The sequence below is a fragment of the Triturus cristatus genome, chromosome 1_2 (assembly GCF_964204655.1).
Source record: "Triturus cristatus chromosome 1_2, aTriCri1.1, whole genome shotgun sequence".
NCBI classification, from domain to species: domain Eukaryota; kingdom Metazoa; phylum Chordata; class Amphibia; order Caudata; family Salamandridae; genus Triturus; species Triturus cristatus.
In genome coordinates, this window is record NC_140580.1 from 470,925,877 (window position 1) to 470,949,356 (window position 23,480).

The 23,480-nt window shown below is 42.9% G+C and overlaps 1 protein-coding gene across 2 annotated transcripts in view; it reads right to left on the reverse strand.

Moving 5' to 3' along the window:
* INPP5A (inositol polyphosphate-5-phosphatase A) overlaps nucleotides 1-23,480 on the reverse strand; it is a 1,511,403-nt gene that overhangs the window by 275,332 nt on the left and 1,212,591 nt on the right. For both annotated transcript variants that reach the window (XM_085606194.1, XM_085606193.1), the window contains exon 10: nucleotides 11,763-11,858. In XM_085606194.1, the coding sequence (XP_085462320.1) occupies nucleotides 11,763-11,858 (96 nt within the window). The remainder of the gene's footprint in view (nucleotides 1-11,762; nucleotides 11,859-23,480) is intronic.

Below are 23,480 nucleotides of genomic sequence, written 5' to 3' on the forward strand. Positions count from 1 at the left end.
CTGAGATACCGTCTTTAGGACAGTTCAATTTTCTTGACTGTAGTTTTTTGCTATTAGGGGTGAACAGCTTCTGGAGTGCCTGGACTATTTATGAAAGGGTTTGTTCGAAGTTTGAGAATGGGTTAGTTTCTTTATTAGATTGAAGCAATTTCTGAGCGATAATCATGGTGTTCAGTTTATTCGTGGTGTGGATGTTCCATATGATTCTACCCTGTTTGTGGGCTATAAGAGTATTACCATTCATACATGATAAGGACCAGGAAGAAGGAGATTGGAGATTTCATTCTATTTTTAAGTTTAGTATTGCGTGGTCACTGCTTTGAGTAAACTGGGTACTTAAGTGCTGAACTTTCTGGAATAATCTACAGATAACATAATCTAAAATAGACAGACCAAAAGTTCCCATTCTTGTAAAGGGTTCTGGAATGTCACCTTCTACTCTGCCATCTAAATCATTCTGTTAATTCTGTTAGCTACTTCTAATAGTACTTTTCCTTGTTTGTTGCCTTTAATGGACTCAGGAAAGAGTAGATTTGGAAGGGACCAAATTTCATTTGGATCTTTACTCCTGAAGGCTGTTATCAAGGTGTGAGAAATGTTTGCGTTGAAGTCCCCATTGAGAAGAGCCTGCAGGTTTGTACCTGTATTGAGAGTTGATTAAATGAGCTCAAAGATTTTTACCAGCAGTGGATTAAATTCAAGTCAGGGAGGTATGTAAATGCCAAAGAGAAATAATGTATCTGCAGAACAGGGACTTTCCTTTGGTGTTTTTAACTTGATGCACTGAACATTTTTACAGGGTAAGTGAATTATTTCGAAGTCCCACTTGATTTTCTCTGATAAGAGAATTGCTAGTCCGCCTTTTGCATGGCCACGTCTTACCCTTGTTGCTTGGCTGTCACAGACAAAATAATCCTTGCGATCGCATTTATTTGGGGCCCACGTCTCTTGAAGACAGGCAATTGCAGGATAAATATATAATAGACAAGATCATTTTCAAGGTTCTTACCCTGCCATATTCCAAGAGTCTATATTAATGCTTTTACTAAAAAGGGAGTTTGGATTCTCTTCCCTGTTAATTGCCATTTCGATTGCCTGTGATCCAGGACCAAGAATTACTTTTAGGTGTTTTTACAAGGTTAGAAAGGGTATGGTTCCAGATCTACCGGTCTCCATCTTCAATACAAATTGTTAATTTATCTATGGATGCAGAGAACGGGTCATCTTTCTGATGATGAATTAGCGAATAATGTGCCTTTACAATATTAAAATCCGTAGATAATATGGAGACCGTGGAGGTTGTTTTAGGCTTGACTCCAATTACATCAAATCCATTTTTATGCAGTGTTTCACTTTCTTTTAATACTGTTGATGGAATCACATTAGACCAAAATGTCACTCTCGCTGTAGCCATATCAAGCTTATCCGAGAAAGATACTAGCTTTATTTCTGGAGATGTAAGTGATTGAAGGGAAAAGAGATTATGTAGAAGGTTTAGGATCTGTTGGCGAGTTAAAGGATCATTACCTGTAGCGAAGAGATCCTATATCTCTAACATACAGAATGAATTCTGATAATGCCGGTTTACTGTGTTTGGCTCGGTAGTGATTGGTACTGGAGTAAACTGTGTAGGAGAGAAGTAGACCTGTAGGGGTTTTTGGCTTATAACATTTTCTGGTTGAGGATTCAGATGCGAAGATACTTCCTTCCTGGGCGGTAAAGGGAAATGTACCCTTATCATGTGTAAGGTCAAGATTTTAAGGTTTTTCGGACGCCGATCTTTTCCTCTTCTTCTAAATCAGTTGGCAGAGGGGCGTGTTGTGGGAAATTTCTTTTTTTTCGAAATTTCTGTTTTCGGTATCTTCCATTCTTTTTGTTTCTTTTCTTCTTTGACATTTTTATTTGTACTTTTTTTGCATTGAGGCTTTTTAAAGATTTTGTATTATTAGTTGATACAATTCCCAAATTATTTAGTGTTATGGTAGGTGTTGTGGGTTGTTCAGATTGGTCTCTTCATATGAATATCGGATAACTGTGAGGGGATAAGTTAGATTCACAGTCTCCTGAGGGATCCTTAAAGAGTTTTCAAAGCAAGTAGATAGTGCCGACTTTTCCTTTTGTCTTTTCTGCTTCACTCTTATTCGATCTACAAGTTTGTGTGGCCCTTACTTTTTTTTGTTTCTGAGTTTACGTGTTCCCCTCCGATAAGGTAGTAACTTGTAGTTGATCAATCAATCAATCAATCCATAGCATTTGTAAAGCGCACTAAATACCCATGAGGGTCTCAAGGCACTAATGGGGGGGGGGGGGGGGGGGGAATGCTCCTACTATTCGAAGAGCCAGGTCTTGAGAAGTCTTCTGAAGTTCAGAAGGTCTCGGGTCTACCGTAGGCGGATGGGGAGGGTGTTCCATGTTTTGGCGGCGAGGTGGGAGAACGATCTTCTGCCGGCGGTCACTCTTCGGATGCGGGGGACAGTGGCGAGGTTATCCTTTTGTTGACAGGCAGCCAGTGCAGGTCTCTCAGGTGGGGTGTGATGTGGCTGCAGTGGGGGATGTCGAGGATCAGGCGTGCGGAGCCGTTCTAGATGCGTTGGAGCCGTTTCAGGAGTGTGTGTTTCTGTAGTCCAGTCTGCTGCTGACGAGGGCCTGGGTGACCGTCCTTCTCGTTTTGGTGGGGATCCACTTGTAGATGCTGCGGAGCATGCGGAGGGTGTTGAAGCAGGCGGAAGAGATGGCGTTGACCTGCTTCGTCATGGAGAGGGTGAAGTCGAGGATGACCCCTAGGTTGCGTGCGTGGTCGGTGGGTGTTGGGGCTGTTCCTAGTGCAGTCGGCCACCAGGAGTCGTCCCAGGCTGAGGGGGTGGATCCGAGGATGAGGACCTCTGTTTATCCGAGTTCAGCTTCAGTCAGCTGTTCCTCATCCAGTCGGCGACGGCCTTCATTCCTTCATGGCGGTTGGTTTTGTCGGTGTGGGGGTCCTTGGTGATGGAGAGGATCAGTTGGGTGTCGTCGGTGTAGGAGATGATGTTGAGGTTGTGCAGTCGAGCGACGTGGCAAGCGGTGCCATGTAGATGTTGAACAGCGTTGGGCTGAGGGATGAGCCCTGGGGTACGCCGTAGATGATCTCGGTGGCTTCAGAGCAGAAGGGGGGTAGGCGGACACTCTGTGTTCTGCCAGAGAGGAAGGAGGTGGTCCAGTCCAGGGCCTTCTCTTGGATTCCGGCATTGTAGAGGACTGTTCGTAGTGTGCGGTGGCAGACCGTGTCGAAGGTGGCTGACAGGTCCAGGAGGATGAGGGCCGCGGTTTCTCCGTTGTCTAGCAGGGTCCTGATGTCATCGGTGGCGGCGATGAGGGCAGTTTCGGTGCTGTGGTTGCTGCGGAACCTGGACTGGGAAGGGTCTAGGATGCTGTTCTCCTCGAGGAAGCTGGTCAGTTGTTTGTTGACAGCCTTCTCAATGACCTTCGCCGGGAACGGGAGCAGGGAGATGGGTCGGAAGTTCTTGAGGTCTTTGGGGTCCGCATTGGGTTTCTTGAGTAAGGCGTTGATCTCTGCGTGCTTCCAGCTCTCCGGGAAGGTCGCTGTCTCGAGGGAGATGTTGTTGGCTTTCTGGAGATGGGGTGCGATGGTGGTGCTGGCTTTGTTGAAGATGTGGTGTGGGCAGGGGTCTGATGGGGATCCAGAGTGGACGGTTTTCATGATCTTGATGGTGTTGTAGTCATTGATGTTGGTCCAGGAGAGCAGGCGGTTGGTGCAGATGGTGGTCGTGGGGGCGGGGGTCTCAGTGGTTGCCGGGGCGGTCGCGCCGTTGAAGCTGTCAGGAATGTCTGCGATCTTGCGGTGGAAGAAGGTGGCCAGCGAGTTGCATAGGTCTTGTGAAGATGGGATGTCCTTGGTGTTGGAGCTGGGGTTTTAAAGTTCCTTCACGATGTTGAAGAGCCCTTTGCTTTTGTGTGCATTGTTGTCTAGGCGGTTTTTGAAGAAGGCCTTTTTGGCGGACCTGATGAGGTGGTGGTGTCTGCGGGTGGCATTCTTGTGGGCTGTGTGGCTTTCCGGTGTTCGTTCACGGATCCAGTTCTTTTCCAGCTTTCGGTAGGTTTGCTTGGAGGCCTGGAGATCTTCGGTGAACCAGCTGGATTTCTTGTTGGTGTGGCTGTTGGAAGGCTTCTTGAGCGGGGTGAGGTTGTTGGCGCAATAGTTGATCCATTGACTGAGGTTGCGTGCAGTGGCGGCGGTTTCAGTCGGGCCAGCGGGTGGGCTCCGGGCGAGGGTGATGGATAGCTGGTCTTCTGTGACTTTGCTCCAGCAGCGGTGCGGTGTCTGTTGGGTGCGGTGGTGCGTGGTGGGTTTCCGGAAGGTGAAGTGGATGCAACGGTGATCGGTCCAGTGGAGCTCGGAGGTGTGGTTGAAGGAGACGTGGCGGTTTGCGGAGAAGATGGGGTCAAGCGTGTGGCCGGTGGAGTGGGTGGGTGTTGTGACGAGTTGTCTGAGTCCGAGGTTGGCGAGGTTGAAGATCAGGGTGGTGGAGTTGGTGTTGTTCTCGAGGTGGAAGTTCAGGTCCCCAAGGAGGATGTAGTCCGTGGAGGCGAGGGCGTGTGTGCTGATGAAGTTGGCGAGGGCGTGTGTGCTGATGAAGTTGGCGATGGAGTCACTGAACTGTGGTCGGGGCCCGGGGGGTCTGTAGACGAGGGTTCCTCTGAGGGTGGTGTTGGGATTGGTGTGAATCTGGAAGTGCAGGTGTTCGGCGGTGCTGAGGGTGTAGTCGGTGTTTGTCGAGACTTTGAGAGTGTTCCTGTGAACGATGGCGATTCCTCCTCCTACTCCATTGGTGCGGTCCTTGTGGGTGATCTTATAGCTCTCCGGGATGGCTATGGCGATGTCGGGTGCCGAGGAGGGGTTTAGCCAGGTCTCCGTTAGGAGTGTTGGAGTCGAGTAGGTCCCAGAGTTCAACGGCGTGTTTGCGTGTGAAGCGGGTATTGAGGAGGATGAATCTGAGGTAGTTGGGTTCTTTGGAAAGTGGGTTGGTGGGCCGGATGCTGGTGAGGCTGCAATTCCGGCAGGAGAAGGGTCCTTGAGTGCACTTTGCGGAGGGTGCTGGAGTCGTAGCGGAGACGGGCATTGTGGTGTTCGCGGGGACCAGGGGTTCTGGCGCTGGGCGCGGTCCAGGCGTGGACGGGCGCAGACGGGCTTGCCTTCGGCACACAGCCGCGCAGCGGCCGTCATATAAGGGGATGTGGGAGGGAGGAGCAGCTGGGAGGCAGGAGCGGGGCGGCGAATGGGAGAGCAAGGGGGCGGGGCCGCAGGGAGGCAGCGGCGGGAAGAGACGGGGATACAGAAGGCAAGAGGGAACGGTGGAAGGGGCACCACAATACAGATAACAAGGGGCAACAAAGTAAAATAAAACAGCACAATACAGCCTAGAAAGTAAAATAAAACGGCACAATACAGTCACCAAGTCAGCACAAAGGAGAATAGCGCAAGCAGAGAATTACAGGCAGGGGAGGGGGAGCGGCGAACTCACGGAGCGGCAGCAGCAGGCACAGAGGCAGGCACACACAGGCGGAGCTGTGCGGCGTGGGGAGCGGCCTAACCTGCAAGCAGGGTCAAGGGTCGCTCCACCTCCTCTCTATTTTGTTCTTCTTTTTCAGACAATGGACATGGAATAATTTGTTTATTTTTCTGATCAACCTGATGTTGTAGGATAAGATTTTGAATTTCCAGAGAACTATCTGAGTGTAAAGTAGATTTTTCCAGCAATGCAATTCTCGATTCTAACACCGTCTGTAGTAAAAGGAGCGATTCAGAGAGGATTTCTTTCTTGTTCATGTAATGAGGGGAAAGAAGTAATGGTGAGTGAGATAAACTTTCTTTTGAGCCTTGTGGATTGCTTGGAGTGCTATTGAATAATTGGATGTACTCCTTCAGGACTTTAGGTACTGATGAATGAGACACCTGGCTCAAATGTATGGCTGGAAGTGTAAAATCTGTGATAGGGATATAGGTTGTGGATGCTTGAGTGAATAACTATTGCTGATCTATTGTTACAGGATCAGAAGGCTTGTATTTATTTCATCCGGGCGCTCTGGTCTTGGGCCATCTAATTTCCTGGAGTGATTTCTTATACCCCTGGGTTGTTCTGAAGTTTCTTTAAAGATGGTATCTTGATTTTTAATTGCAGATGATGCATGGGCCTGGAAAAACTTGGTTATTGGAGGTGTCCCTGGGAAGAAGCCTATGTGCACAGATCGCATTTTGATATTTCTTAATGATTGAGCAGTGCCCAATCTTTTCATATATATTGCTCTATTTCTCAGTTTTTTAAAAGCCTGAACAACCACCCTAGTAAAGAGACTTTGAAGCATTAGTAAAGATCAAATCTGGTAACTGGTGATAATATTAAGGATTCTCTGTCCTAACCGGGAGGAGATTGTCTGAGCGGGCTCTAGTGCTCTGCTACCCCTCTGAGTAACTCACAGGACACAGCCTTATTATTAAATTGGGATTTCCTGGGCTCCAGACCAGGTCCTGGATAATCTTGAAATCTCCCACTTTCTCCTCAGGGCACCACGTGAAAGGACCCAACTTGTGTGGCCTATATGAATGCAAGACAGCTTAACACTGACTGAAGAGAAACTTCTTCACAATTGCCTGCTAGGCGAGCAGAGAATCGTAGCAATTTACATAAGCGTTGGCGGGGATGCGACTCACCTCGCCATCACTGCAATATTGTTCAGGCCTGCGGGAATTCCAGGGACAGGTGCTTGAGTCCGCCGGTAGATTTCCAGTGGCCATGGTGTCATTTTTTAAGCACCGCTGAGGGGCAATGACTTAAGGCAAGGGCTCCAGCGAGGCTCACTGGTACACCCTGCAAGCTGCACCCGGAGCTAAACGGGCCTCTTCCGCGGTGGTCTTAGGACTCGTGTCGCCTACAGCCGACTACAGATGGAGCACTTGTGCTTACTTGCCAGTAGCCCTGGGGGAGGAGGAGGGTGGTGCGGCTTTTCGTGGTCGTACCAGCCCCAGTGTAGTATGCTGGCTGAAGATTGCAGCTCCGCAGTCCAAATACCGCTCAAACCTTCCCTCGCTCACTTACTCGTCTCAACGTCACATCTGGACTCAGAGATTCTTCCATACACCAGTCATTCCTTCCAGCCTTATGAGAAAGGACTTTCAGACACTGAGCAGGAGAATGTTTGAAATACCATAAGAAAAAATAAGGGGACAGAGACCACCTTTTTCACTGCAGTTCCTGGAAAACAATAGAATGGGTAAATATTCTGATCATTTTAAAAGAGGCCAGACTAGTGGTATCACTGTCAGGATGGAGGCACTGAAAGTAATTTCAACAACAATCAAGCAAGTACGCATTGGACTGCTAAAGTAGGTGGAGTACAGGTGAAAATCTCTGCCTCTGTGTACTTTTCCTACTTTCTGGATATCACAAAAGTTCTCAGAAGTACACCTGAAAAGCTGAGCAAGGCAAAGGCTTCCAGGTGTGCTAATGAGAAGCTTGTGTGAAGTTTCCACCTTATGCCGTTCTCCATCGTGGAAACTGGATCTCCTGTGCAATCACACATTTGTTGTCTAGGCAGCAAAAATATTTTTGCCCAGGTAGAAAGCCCTTCTGCCTCCACCCTCGAAAGAGATTTGCACCACTCCTTGGCTGACTTTAAAATCTGAACCTTTCCAGTGTGGAAAGGGGAAGAAGAGTAGTTTGCGATTGCCAAAGGAACATCTATGTTTGTCAGCATTCATAAACTTCCAAGGCTAAAAAAATGTTTAAGAAAATATTTACCAGAGGAGCACATCATTTCCTCCTGGCAACCCCTGGCATTTTATCTGCCCAAATAACAGTGCCTATTAAGTAGTTCAATTTGATAAAGTAGCATGCAACGATTCGGGGGGGGGGGGGGCGAAATAAAACAAAGCAATGCAGTAGTGTTATTATTTTGATAAAATGTATATAAATCACAATTGACAAAGCCAAATATCTTTAGTTACGAAAATCTTTTTTTAATTTTTGCTTAATAAAGGTGCATTATTAAGATAATGTTAGTTGACACCTGACCCTTGCATTGGATTCCAAGGCATAGGTCAATTCCCACTGATCTCAGCGCTTAGCTCTGAGGTGGAAGCAGTTACCAGAATCCCTTCTGTTTTACATTTATTTTTCCTATAAGTAAAGACTTTAGAACATTCATCAATTACATTGAATACTCTAAAAATATACTGGCAATCCGGATCCAACAATAATGCTGCTTTGTCAGCATACAATAATATCTTCTTGGCTCCAAGGATATTAGGACTTGCCCTAATCTGTTGCTCATTTGAAATAAATCTTAAATGAGGTTCAATGAACAGAGCAAATAAAGACAGAGATAAGGATTATCAATGTTAGGTTTGTGGCTCAACCAGCATTTCACCCACTCGTTGCCCTTCAATTACTAGACCTGCTTGAGTTCCACTCAGGGTCTTAGTTCCTAGTGAACTGTCTGATAAATCTAGTCTAACCATTACCTTTTTAGATATGCCCAGTTCACAAAACCAAATGCTTTCGCAGCATCAAGAAGGCAGGCAGCGGGGTCCAGCATAATTTATTGCTTCACATAAGTAATGGGCAATGGCTGCAGTAACCATCCTAGGATGAATCTACTATCATTAGGTGTAATCGGCTAGTAGATCTTACCAGCCAATTGAACCACAAAGCTTTTCAATAGGCTTTCTTAAACTGACTTCAGTAATGCAACAGGACTGTATAACCCACATGATGGAGTTGAAGCTGCACCTGTAATGACACTGTTGAACAGCATATTTAAATGTGGGACCAAATCTTCCTGGTAGGTTTTAGATATTTCTGCAGTAAACCAATGTTCAACTAGTGCTTTTGCTGATGGAATGAATATGATTACATTAATGTTCTTCCTTCTGCTCAGGTAGGTATTAGCTTCATTTAAACTTCTGTTAATAATTCTATCTAAACCTGCTGGCTCAAGAAAGTTGGTCAAGTTTTCAAAGGGTGGAATCAAATCCTCCTGCTATATTTCTTGATAAATTGCTTCAAATATTCCAGCAATATTGGTTGGCTTTTCTTTCCTTGTACCAGAATTTGTATCCTTTATTCTTTTTATAGTGTTTGAAATAGTTGTTGGCTTAGCTCTACCCACAAGACATGTTCCTACTTTATTGCTGGCCTTCAGTCTTTTCTCATTTACTGTCTTATTATTTCTGGCCGTAATCCGATTCCCAAATTTTTCTATCTCAAAATATTCAGTCTGGTAATATATTGCATTGAAACTTCTCTTGTTAGAATTCTCTGACCAACTACTGGCTCATGTTCCTTCTGTACCAATTGTTCTCTTTCCTGATATTTCTTGCAGTGTTCTTTGTGATCAGAATACCTCAAAAATAAGTTTTGAAACGCTCCAAAATGACTGAGTAGCTATCAGAGCAATAATATTTCTGACCAACATCGAACACTCTCTTTAAAGACCCAACAATGATTTATCTTCTCTCCACAACCTTTTACAATCGTGTGCGCTGTTACACTGTTCAAGCCTACAGATTAATTAAACGAGGAAGTGATCAGGTAAGATGGGTGAAGTAGTCCCAGGCTCTTTACACTTCACAGATAAATAAATAAGAAGTGAATCAATCCAAGCTTGACTTTTACATTTCCCAATAAAATAAGTGAAGCCCAATTCTTCTGGATGCATTTTGCTCCAGACATCTTTCAAACTGTAGTTATCTAGCATCATTAAAATAGTCCCCAACATTTTTACTCCTCTTGTTAGCGCCTCGGAAAGATGATTTTCAATTAAACTCTTGGAGTTACATTAAAATCCCCACACAGCACCACTGGAAATGAGAAAATTATTAACTCTAAAATTAAGTCTGTTAGGGGGCAAGGGTCATCTGCATTAGGGGCACAATAGTTTCCTACTGTAAGTTGAGTAACTCCTTTTTTAAGCTGTAATAGAAGATATCTGCCCCCAATATTTAACGTGCTACTGGTTGCTCTTCTTTTTTGCTTTTCTCCCTCCTCTTACACACATGCCCGCCACCTCTGCTCAGAGCACGCCTTTCTAAATTTTTGGGCCCGTGCACCAGTTCTTGCATACAGGTGTGCTTGTATCTGCGTCACTCCCTAACACTCTAGAAAGGCATTGGCTGAGCATTTTGGTTGGAAGATGTTTTTGAATGTGAGACTGAGTCCCTATTAAAAGGTCTATTTAATGATGGGAACTCATTTCTCTTTCTCCAATCATGACTCACCAACAATCACCAACAATCTGCATTATAGAACATTGCTTTATTGATTGACGCTTGCGTGGGGTTGACACGTACTCTAACATCATTCTCTAGATGGCCTCTTTAAGATAATCTACAATCAATGTACCCATTTTAAATGCCTGTCAGTATCTTAAATGTCTCGAGACCCCCCACCCTTTGGATCGTGCACAAAAAGTTCACTAAGGTATTTTTCCCTCTGCCCACCACCTTTAATTATGATTTTATTATTTCACAGATCTTTTGAATATCAGTTAAATACCTTTGAAAATTACACACCTAACCACACACACTATCCATTTCTATTATCTGAATTACCCTTGTTTCTCTAGTCTGTGTCTTTACAATTTTTTTACAAAAATTCCAGCATCTCTGCAACTTCCTAGAAAACCTGACAGTCACTTTGCTCCAACACCCTAATTTTGGATTGTCGTGTGCATTCCTCATAATTCAACTTGACAGCAGACAATAAGAGAAATCAAAGCCATTTCAAATGTCTGGCTAATGACTTGCCTAACGCAGGTTTAGCCAGTACAGTCAGAATAGCAAGTCCACTCAGTGGCACTAAAATGCATGAAGTTATATGCCACGTGGGGCAGATAAAATGGCCTGCTAAACCCTCTGTTTTATTTATCCTATTGTTATACACAGTAGCAATTTCATCTCACCTTTAGGCATCCTTACTAATTTCGAAGTTAACTCTTTTCCCTCTTGTAGTGTGGGCCCCTTCTCTTCACCCACTTTTAATGGCACCAAAGGGAACATCACATCATTGTAAGGAAGAGGATGCAAGACCAGATCTGTTGGTAGTTCCTAAGTCAAAGGTGCAGGTTCTGGTAGGGCAACAACAGGAACTCACTTTCCTAAACTCCTAAAAGCCGGGTGACTAGGATCCTGTCAGAAGCCACAAAAACTGAAATGCTCAAGAAACCACGTGCATGAGGTTATGGGGTACAATATATGCCACTATATGCTGATGTGAAAGGAAAACGGGGAATATAGGTTGATGGGCTCCAGGCTGCATAATTTTGCACGTGAAGGCACGTTTGACAGTGATTTAAAGTTCACCTTTTCTGGAATTTCGTGACTCCATCAGAGGCAATTTATTTTGAATGTGTGTATACGTAGGTATAAGTGCCTGAACAACGGAGGTATCCTGCTTAATTTTGCTTAAAACTGTGATCACTTAATGGCCATCCATCATTTCTAAACCTATAACCTGCTGTAATAGCAGTAAAATTAATAATTGAATGTGCATCTTAAGTAAATGGAATCTCAGCCATCCTAACTACCAAAATACCACATTGACTCTACAAATTCCGATTTGTAGTCAAATGAAGACAATTATACAGTCAAAATATGGTACATTTGTTTCTAGTGATAACATCGGAAAAAAGACAGTTTTCACTTTTTTCTATCTAGTTATTAATTACTTTCTTTGCCTTTTCTAAATCACTTATTACATTGTTTGATTTACCTTTCGATCGTTCTCTGATTCGTGAAATATTAATTTATCCAATGCATTGGTGTCTGTTGCCCGGATTGTCTGCATTGTCGTCTTCGCACAAAGAGTCTTTAATAAGAAAAGAAAAAAAAATAATATCAGAGAAATTCCATGCCGAGAAGAAACATTCATGAAAAGGCAAATCTTTCTCTGTGGATTTCAGAGGCTACACGTTTTATACATGACTATGTAATTGTTATTTCCAAATAAGTATGTATAATCTTTGAAATAAATTCATTGCATTGATAAAAATGATAATCCTTTAGGCTTTCTTGACCATAAATTGCAGCATGTTTTGTTTCCCCGCATATGAGTATAAATCCAATTCACATAAAAACTTGTACTTTTAGGATTCTATTTGCCCTGTGAGAAATTACACACAAATAAAAAAACCTGCAACAATTTTTATGTTTTTGGAAATGTGTGTTGAACCATGTGGGTTAGACGTTTTAAGGATCATGAGAACGCACTCAGATTTGCTTAACTCATGCCAATGAATCTGAAAGATTAGCAGAATTACAACCCCAAAATAATAAATTACTGAGAAACTAATCATTTTAGGCTCTTCGCCCAGTGAACCCTTTCAAATCATGTTATGATCTTTACAGGCTTCGGGTGTCACTTCTACTGCCGGTTTTAAATCGTATGGGTGGTCACAGAGGTTAAACCATCCGTTTTGGAACATGCTTTTCTTTCCTGTGATATAGTCATGAAATCCTCTCCTCCATGTTGGCTGTGTTAACAGAGAGGCCCATGCCTCCACCAAGGAAGAGATGTCACTTTTCAACACCAATGGAGGCCGAAAAACCGCCAAGCTCAGAATTGTAAACAAAACAGCCTAAGAATGCATGCCTTAGAAAAAAACATATTTCAATTTCTTTCAAATTATAGGCTTGTGACTTTTGAAAAATGTACTTCTTTAAACTACATAGGACGACGTGCAGTCTGTTGATTTTAGATGCACAAGCACTGACCACTCTTCTGGTAGAGGGATTTAACCCTTTGGGAATGTCATATGTGCCTGTTTATTTTATGTTGTAGGCCAACACAATCGTTTTCTCCACACCCAATATAAATAACAATTTCCCTTCAATCCAATTTAGTCACTTGACAAGTGGTTAACATTTAGCCATCTGTGTCCATGCAGGGTCTGCTGTGTGGTAATGCACCAATGTGCGGTTTCCCAAAGGGCGCTCTCCACGGACAGGGGTGGGGGGCATTGAAATTCAAAGCACAGATTAGCTAGTCGGGTCATACCCCCAAAAGTAACCCCTTGGACCCATGTGTCACAAATCAGGCGGTTGTCTTTAAACACCACCCCAGATTAGAACAAGACCCCGAACAAGCCAAAGCGGAAAACCTGCCGCTCTGTAAATCTGGTTTCTAAAGCCCTAACAAATCGCTCCATCTTTCACTCATTTAAACTTTCCAAATGAGGGCCAATGTGGTCTCCGGGTATCCAAATGCTAATGCGCTTAAGTGCGCTTAAGCCGCTTTCCAGAGTGAATAGGCCAGAGGAGGGCTGGAAAAGACAAGGCCGAGCTACTGTCGCTGTCAAAAAGTCATTGTAGCCTCCCCACGACTTGTAGCAATTCAGGAAATTCATGATTTCTGTCTCCAAGAAGCATATGCTTGAGAACAGTTTTTACTGAGCTGCTTTATCTAACAACTCCAGGCCTGTGCCAAAAAGAATAAAATACGATCAACTGTTGGAAACCAATACCAAGAAAAAGCCACCAAACCTTATTGCTTTCACATCTCTCTTTATCCCTCTGTCTCCCACACACACGCACAAAAGTTACCTTATTCACAAAAACAAAACACGATTGGGCTAGGGTTCATTTCATATACAATTTGGAGCATTGCCTATTCGCCTCTTTACAATTTATCCAAAGTCGGAGTCACCCAAGCAGAAAACCCTTTGCTGCATATGGCTTTTTTAGCATGTCTTTTACTTACAAAGGGATTTCTTTAGGAGCTCAAAAAATTATTCAGCATTCAACAAAAATACCATTCTGTTCGAAGCCAATGGTTTCAAGGAGGAAACTGTTCTTTTCTTCACCCAGCCAGTTTAGGGAAAAGCTGTGCTAGAATCCATGCAATACCTTATTTTTGAGGGCAGAATAAAACGTGAGAAGGAAAGGGCTTATCCCAGCTAAATTGAAAATAATAAGTGCCAGCATATTATAATATGTTTACTTAGAACTCAAAAATAATTTACCGGTGCCACCTCAGTTTTAAAAATACATATTAAATGGTCAATAAGAATTGTAGACTGCTTCTGCCTATAATTTAAAAAAAAGGCATTCTCCGTTAAATTATATGTATTTCTATAGCACATTTTTTCTTTTTACCAGAGTCTTATAGTTCTGTCTTGGGTGCCTAAGCATGTGAGTCTAGACTTTACTTCTGGATCGTAGAACGATGAGACGTTCTGGGTATTGTGTTCTAGTTTGGCTCTGCTTGGGTGGCAGTCTGGTGTTCAGCCAGCCGTGGGTGTTTCATTTTTAGTGTCAGAAAGGTCTGCCTGGCGACTTTTAGCAATTGCTGACACCTCTCTTAAGAGAGTAACTTGCAATTGTCAGGCTATAACAGTCGAGGCTTGGTGGTGTTGACTGTGTGGCATCTTTGAACTATGTTGGTGTGTGCCTGAGATGTGTTCTCTGATTTACTCTGCTGGATGTATGCGAGTGGTCCAGCTTTGCCGGCAAGGAATATGGTCGGCAACTCTACTGCACATCTGTGCTGTTTTTTTTGTATATGAGATGGTGTGGGCATATGGAAGCAGAAGAGCAATGTGGCACTGTGCATGTTTGCACAGAAAGAACATCCGCGTTTTAAGCTAGGATCAGTAATCAAGAGTCTAAATTACATACTGGCCTTTACTATTCCTGTATGTGGCCCAGCACACCATTAACTAGGTGCTACCAGGGCATTGCACCCAATTACATACAAAACATGTTTGCTATCCTGAGCACAGAAGCAAACTCTGACTGTTTATGTTTGAGTCTAGTAGCTCACATTAGTGAAAGACAGAGCTGCAGAATACATTTGCAGCTATGTCTTTCATTGGAGGTGAACTGGCCTCATTTTGGAGAGTAAGCAGCCCTCCCCCGCCCCGCCAACAGGCAGTGCAATGTATTACTGCACCTGCCTGCAGGAGAATTCCTGGGGTGTCTCTGGACTCATGCAGCAAACTCCCACTGAGCGCCTTCGAGAGGTGCACTGACTGTGTGCCACACCGTCAGTGCATCGCCCCATGGCTTCTTTGACATTGCACCCGCATCTATAATACTCTATGAGCAAATTGGCAAAAGGTTGCCTGATTGCTGGCGGCCATGCCCCCATGCAAATGAGGGAATACCCCCTTGAGATCACGCTGTGTAATATGTTCTCCAGCGCAATGCACAGCATAGACAAGGCCACACAAGCATCTGCGTCACCCTTTATAATACCACAGTGCCACTGCGGTACAAGAGGCAAGTGAAATACCTGGGACGTTTTAGAAGGTGGCCCCAAAAGGTGAAATGAGCAAAGTCTATACAACTTTTCAAAGAAATAGATTTCTGTGGGCTAGAGAGCCACATACTGACTTGTCTATAACATTGTGCTTCACACCACACTGTTTCCAAGTGCTGTGAAGTCAGGTGTTTTTATTACCCAATTTAAGAGTAATCATATATGGACTTGTGCGCATACAATAGTTTTTATAATCATTACATATTTTCCCTGATTATGCCGATGGCTTTAAAAATGTTGGATTCCTGCAGAGAGAAAATGTTTGACGAATTCCACTGCATATCTTTAAGGTTTATTGTCTTTTTAAGGCTTTCAAATTATTAATTAAGGGCTTGATCTGTAGTGCAGTCATTTTCTTACAATTTTGGTAAATTTGCTAATTTTTAAGGATTAGAATAATCCAATACCTTCTGCTTGGGAATGCATGAAAACCATGAAGACTTTACTACTGATGCTAACCTTAAACTGGCAGATATTCTACAGATTATGAATTATAGTTTGGATCCAAATGCACATTAGATTTTTTTGAAACTACTTTTCTCCACATGGAAAGTAATTGTGTACGTAAAGAAATCCCTACTGCTTCGGCCCTGTCAATATAGGTACGTTTGGAATAGTTTCACACCCAATATATGAGGACTGTTTAGGGCTGAAGTTAACCGTTCAAATAGATGTACCTCTTAAAGCATGTGGCAAACTTTCGATTCCTTTATACATAACTCACACTAGATTGCTTCTATTGAGCTTTTCTTCTTTTCCTTTTCTGTTCCCCTATAGTCAGCCAATCCAGGGGCGGCTCCTCCACTAGGGCGGAGGAGCGTTGTCTCACTACTCTCTCGCAGTGTGAGAAGCAGAAATAGAAAATGGTAATAACTTTCAGTTATTACCATTTTATGTTTGGTTGAAGGGAGGCGGGTTGGCGGGGCTGCTCTGTGAGCAGGGGAGGAGTGGTGTGCCCACTCCTGCCCTGAGGGTGCAAAGACTGTTTGGTCGGCCCTCTGGGACCGCCCAAGCCAGTCATGCGAACTCTGCCCTTCACCATGCAGGCCGCAATGCAGCCTTCATGGAGAACATGGCCTCCCCATAAGTGCCTGGTTGGGCGCCGTCCCGATCACTCACAATGATGCTTGCAGCATTGTGATTGGCTTAGGGGAGGGAGCCTGGCTGGCTGCTTCCTGGTCCTGCCAGAGGCAGGAGAGCAGGAGCCGAGAAGACGCAGGACCTGGCCAGCGGAAAGGTAAGTAAAACATTGTTTTTCAATTATTAAATTAACATCTCCTGCATGGCCTCCCCCGCACCACCCCCCGAAAACCCCTGGCACCCCGTCCAACCCCCGAACCAATGCAGGCCGCGACTGAGCCAATCTGAACTCTACCCCCTGCCATAAACCTACCTGCTATTTTTCCCTTACTGATCTAATGTCTATAGTGTTACTGCCGTGAACATGTGATGAACATGTGATCTTATGCACCAGACAGCATCTTAATCTATAACATTTGTGTATGTATCTATGAAACTCTTTGAAGCAAAAAAAAAACATGGGGATTTTTGTGCTGTGCCACAACACAACAACTTTGTGGCTGTTCACCACATACTCAATGGCCATCCATGTAGATCTCACATGAAACGAAGGGCCAAAGTTTTATGACCCCAGCACCGCACTTGCAACAGTTCATGACACTGGTAGACTTTACATGTCATAAGTGAGATTTAGGGTCAGGGTAGTCTTAAAGTTTGAATTCCAAATATGTCCAGCTTTTCAAAGGTACTACGAAAACAAAAAGTGCACAGGGCCATGCAATTTATTTTTTACTTCAAAGTTACCCTCCTAAAGCAGGGCCAGAATTGTCAAGCCGCAAGTACCAAAACCCAGCCGGCGATTTAGAATGATCATTACCCAGTAGAAGTACTTTGGTTGTGTGATAAGTGACAGCGGTTTTGACAAATGTATTGGAAAGGCATATGGAAGTATGTAAAGTAGTACTCCTGTAGTACTCTTTTATGTACTCTTACATGCCTATGTGAATTGATCCAAAACATCTAAAACGTTAGTATTCAGGGAATATTCAGTTACATTTAGTACAAATAGAAAGGACTGTACCCTATTTGCAATTTTACTACTGGAAAGTTGGACGTTTTTGGGATGATTCACAAAGGTATGCAAGAGTACGTAAAAGAGTACTTCTGTAGTAATAATACTTCCCTGTACTCATAGAAGCTTTCGTGAATCACCCCCTCTGTGCTCTGTCTATCACTGAATTAAAACTGTGCTGTTGCCGTTTGGTTCATCTCGACCACTCCAGAGAAGTCTGGGCTTGATGTTTGGGTTTTTCTTCCTCTCCTCAGTGGCTGTGTCTGTGTGCGGTAATCACTCATGGTCCTCTGACTTTAAATACACACATTCCAAGTGCTACTTACACAATGAGGTTTTTACCTTATTTTTTTTTACTAATGTGTCTAAAATGTTTCCCTGAACTGACTGAATATAATTACTTAACCTGTAATTTCAAATTCCTCCTCTTCATTGTTCTTTCCCCTTGTTCCACTTTTAATTTTCATTTTTTTTCCATTTGCATTCTCAAGATCTGAGAGTCAGGTTTGAATATAAGCATTTTTAGGTGTCAGTGGTTCTCCCCTTGTTTCCTGATCTTACTGAAGACATTTCTCTGTGATCGACTGGCCAGAAGATGCCTGAGGATAGAGAGGCCTCGGGCCCTAGGTTGTATTACCTTTGAAACCGCTCTATTTGATCCCTCCTTTCATGGTTTTCTCACCCAGGGAATCAAGGACCAGAGAGTCTGACCAGTTATGGCCTAAGCCAAAAACTCTGCCCAAAACCCCACCCACAATAGGAAATATGGAACTGCTGTTCCAGGGTACCCCCTATACAACAAGGTGGAATAGTTACTCCTGTGTATAGCCTCTAAACAAGAGGTGTGATAGTTGATTACTGGTATAGCAGCTCCAGATATAGCCCCTAAACAGCAAAGGAGTATATTTGCTTCTGGGTAAAGCCCCTCAACAAGTGGGATAGGTGCACGCGGACCATATCCCACTCTTTTCTCCAATTACATTGTTACTGAACATCATTAATAGAGCTCACTTCTGATTTCGCTCACTGAACTCATTTGAAACAAACATACATCTCCATGTGACCCCAGATAGCCAAGCTCAATCTCCTCTTACCTCCATATCCAATCTAACTACTTTAATGTCACCAGCTATCCTTTTGTCTCATATTCTCCGATACATTCCTTTATCCACTCAAAATGGCGAAATCAATCTCTAAAATGCCACACTCCCCCCACAACCTTCTTATACAACCTCAGTTACTTTGATACTTGACATGCTTTCCTAACACTGCTGATTTTGTCACACTCCCTTGTATCATACATCCACTGTAACAATGCTAAACTCTAATGCTAGTGTACCTCTCTGAAATTCTCCTATTTCAAACACTCACATTCTCTCTCATTCTTTCCACATACTACAAGCCACTCACAATCTTCATCTGCAGTCAACACTTTAACCATCCATCCCACAACAACAGGTTACAAAATCTCCCATCCTTGGCTGCCATTGACTGCGGAATTTAGAGTGCTGTAACAAGACCTTAACATCATCCACCACCTCTTACTCACACCCTATCCAACAACAAACGCGAAAGGAGTACAAGCATCAGCTAGTCTACAAACATTGTATCATTCCTTCTAAAAGACAACAACACACAACTTACCTACTTCTGCTCCCTCCTCTCTACTCAATTCCTCACCTTCTCATACAAAGAAGAAAAGAACATTGTCCAGTAATAGAGGCGTATCAACAGAGAGCTCAATGAACAACACAAATGGCAGCTGGTACATAAACCTTCTTTTGTGCAACGTTTAAACTACTCAAATTAAATTGTATTCTTATGAATGCATGCTCAAAGAGAAACAAAGAAATATTATATTTTTGATCAACTGATGGGCACAGAATCAGACATATTATTCTTCATAGAAACTTGGTTGGTAGAAGACATGGCACCAGTACTTCATTAAGCTGCCCCATCTGATATCGATCCACTACCCTTGACTGACAAAGAAAGAATGGAGGCGGCTGGGTACTGCCTTTAAAAATACCATAACAATTTCTGAGACTGAAGATTTGACAATAAAAGGTTGCAAACCTTTTTTTCACTAGATCCATTCCAAGCCCTACTTTTACCTGCACATTAGCACTCTACAGACCTCCACCCAACAACCCAGCCTTTTCAGATTTGTTCTTGGACTCAGTCTCAGATCTGTCAATCAAATATTCTAATCTAAGTATACTTTGTGATCTAAACATTTGGATTGAGAAACCAAACATGCCTCAACCAATCTCCATTATTTCAGCTCTGAACATGATTCAGAGCTCTGAACATAGATTGCCTCCATACAAACCCACATACTAGGTCACACTTCAGATGTCATTGTCTTTAATCTGGAACTAATCACTATTAAACAAAACACTGCAGTCACATAGAATGGATATTTCGCCATATCCTTCTCAATCAAGATCCCCCCAAAAATATCAATTGAATTCCAAAATATAGACTTTGGAACAGATTCAATATGAAGGAGTTGGAATCTGAGATAACCACAAAAACTCAGTAAGAGACAATAAACTCAGTAGAGAAACTATAAACACAAGAAAAACCTTTGAGCGTCGCACCTACCTCAAACAAGCTTTTCACTATATAGAACAAAAGGTCAATACACTGAACATCAACGGTTAAAATAGAATATCATGGTTTAATTAAGTGAGGGAACATGAAACATTGAAAGGAAAGTGTACTTGTGCCTAAACATGTGCAACGTTGTAAAGATATTTTACAACCTGAAGGAAAATGTATGGAAAAGTCAGCAACATTTTATAGTTCATAAACTTTTTCACTTCTGGACAGCTTCATAGAAATCGGCTTTTGCAACAATTTATGTTGTATATACCATTATTATAAGCAAACAACAATTGTTCTGCAGAAGATATACTTTGCAGAAAAACGTTAGGGACCTTTCTAGGAATATCGGTTACTGTAGAATGCCGAAAGACTATTCTACCTTCCACAAGGAGGATGCCCAGAGTAATAGGCAATTACCCTGGGTGGAGTTATTTATCCCAATTCATGCACTAATTCTCTATTTTTCTGCCTTCCCACCTGGAGATTTAAGAAACGTTTTTTGTCATTAAAATGTCAAGCACGTGCGAATCAGAAGTGGAATTCCCAATTCAGCTGTATAAACTGTTTCAGGCTGAACTGGAAATTGTACAGATATTATTGCAAGGGGAGGGGGGGTCTAAATTCTCCTGTAATTCTGCAGTGCTCATAAAAGCTCTGCAAAATGTAAAAACCATGGAGAAAATATTCTCCAAACATTTTGCAGCACAGAATTACGATGAAATTATGCAAATAGCACGAATTGCGCTACATGGATCGTGTTGGGCTAAGTTGGTTATTATGATTAATATTTTAACTATCTTGCCTAAATGGTGGGTGATGAGAAAAACCTTGCAAGGGTGATGAGAAATAAGGAAGTTTTGTAAAGTTAGTGAAATACAACAAAATAGAGATGGTCTCTGCTCTCCCAAACTCTAGTGAAGTCAGAGGAAATTAAAAGCCAAAGTTCTAACTTGCAGCTGGGTAAACTTACTGGAAGAATTGCAGGAAAACAATTCCAGTGGTTATCACACTTATCCAATAACAGCAAAATTAGCACACACTTCTCAACTTCTAACAGAGGTGGAGCCTATACTGGATACCAAATTTGTGAACGATATCCATTTGGAAAATAAAACATTGTTAGGAAAATCTCCACTATATATTTATTAAATGTGAGGATGTAAATTGCGTAAGGAGAGAAACTGTGAATAGGATATATCTAACAAGTAGCCATAATGTTATAATCTTGGGCATTAAAATAATTCTTTCTAACCTAGTTAATCATACCGCAGATAATGAATTAAGGAACCCTGTGTTCTAACAAAATAATTTGTTAACCACTTTAGAGAGGCAAAGATGAAAAAGTTGACTGATGTTTTGATGTCAGAAATTTCACCAATGGCGAGAGTAGCAGGGGCAGATCTGTAGAACTGCATGTAGATATGTAGAGAATATATCATGACCTTTCTGATCTTTAAACAATTGTTAAAGCATAATTTACTTATATCTGAGTGGCGATAACTCAGTAATAACCTACTGAATTAAAGTCTGCCAAAACAAACATGTCTAGAGCATACAGATTCTAACATATTAATCCTGAAAAATATAAATATGAGTTCAAATAATAAATTCATGTTCCCATTCCATTTGGGTGCCCTTTCATATTGCTCATATATTTCATCCATCGGTTATGTATGGTTGTTTCATTGTGGTGTGTGTGGTAGTGTCGCCTGGGTTCCGATGCCTACGTGTATCCATATTTGGTTCAGATCATCTGTAGCTAGGATCCTTGTAAATGCTGCACTGTGGTGTTTTATCTGATGTGTTAAGCTGATTCGGGTGCATGAATGTTTCCCCACATACTATTAGCATGTAGAGAGCCACCAGCATGCCCTAAGTCTTAAGCAGATGCACTTTGCTGGGCAGGCTTCTGAGCACCATATTTGTAGCGGTACAACAAGGGCTTCTTAACCTCTCTCCCAACCTATCAGATGATATCAGCCAAGCAAAAAGACCCAGGCTCACCAGCAAGTTGTCAGATGTCTGACACCATATAAAGTACAATCAAGACATAACCAAAGCAAACAAACACAAACATCAAGTCACAGTCACCTGCCCAAAAGAAAGCCCTTCATTTGACATGCAACAGTAACAATATACTCTCAAAACCCAACACCTAGAAGAAAAGTGCCAAGCCTAAGCTTTGCAGAGTCTAGACCCTAAAAATGCAGTTAAAATAAATCAGGACAAGCTATGCAAAGAAAAGACCCAAAAAGGCTGTTAATATAAACCATGCCAGTGTACCCATAATTAGTTCATCATCTGTCTTTTTTCCTGAGTGCCTCCTTATTGCCCACCCCTTGCATGAGACCAGTAGCAATGCTTCCCCAATCACATGTGTTTTATACACTATTGGCTGCAGGAGTAACCTCTCACAACAAAGCCTGTTCTTCCATTTAATCACCTCATGCTGTTGGGCTACTGGAGCATTTTATCACTGTTAATCTGCAGTTTTAGTCTATTGTGATTGTGTTCTGAATGCTGGCATCTTCAAGTTCCATGATGTTGCCATGCAGTCTTCCGTGTTGTGGATTGCACTGCATGCTGATTCCCAAAAGATTCTACCTTATTTATTTATTTATTTATTTTAGTGTTTTATAGAGCGCGAACATGACCCATGAGGGTATCAGAGCGCTTTACATGGTTAACAGGAAAAAAACATCATAGAGAAACAGTGCAAACAGTAAAGTATCAAAAGCAAAGAAATATAACATATAGGGGGGGGGATGAGGGAGCATGGGGGCAAAGGGAGCACACATGAGAGCTAAAATTCAAGCTAGGGTTGGCAGAGACCGTGGCCCCCTTGGGTCTCGATGGAGTCCGGTTATAGGGTTGCGGAAGACGCAATAGTCATGGAATCAAGCAGCAAGTCATATCTGCTGAGAGGAGGACTTGGTACAGGAATTTACCCATGAGGAAGGTTTTGGCTTCCTTCTTGAAGCGAGCAAGAGTGGGGATTCTTCTGATAACGGGCGGGAAGGAGTTCCAAATTCTTGGTGCTGCCCCGGTGAATGCCCTATTGTAGGTTCTTTTTTTACGAAAGTGGGCGGGTCGGAGCAGGAGACTGTTAGTGGATCGAGATTTCCTGTTTCCTCCCGATAGCACAAGCTTCTGTGAAAGGTATGCAGGGGAGTTTGCGTATAAGGCCTTGTGTGTAATGCACGCCAGTTTCAACTGTATTCTGGCCTCTAGAGGGAGCCAGTTTAGGGCTTTCAGATGTGGAGAGATGTGGTCGAATTTCCTGGTGCCGGTGAGTAGTCTGGCAGCCGCGTTGAGACAGGCTTTTAGCGGTGCCAAGGAGCGCTTGGGTAGGCCTGTGAGGGTGGAGCATCCAAATTCCAGTCTGGATATGACTAGAGCTTGGACTGCCAATTTCAAATCTGGAGCATCGATGAAGGGTTTTAATTTCCAGAGGTAGCTCAGGTGGAATC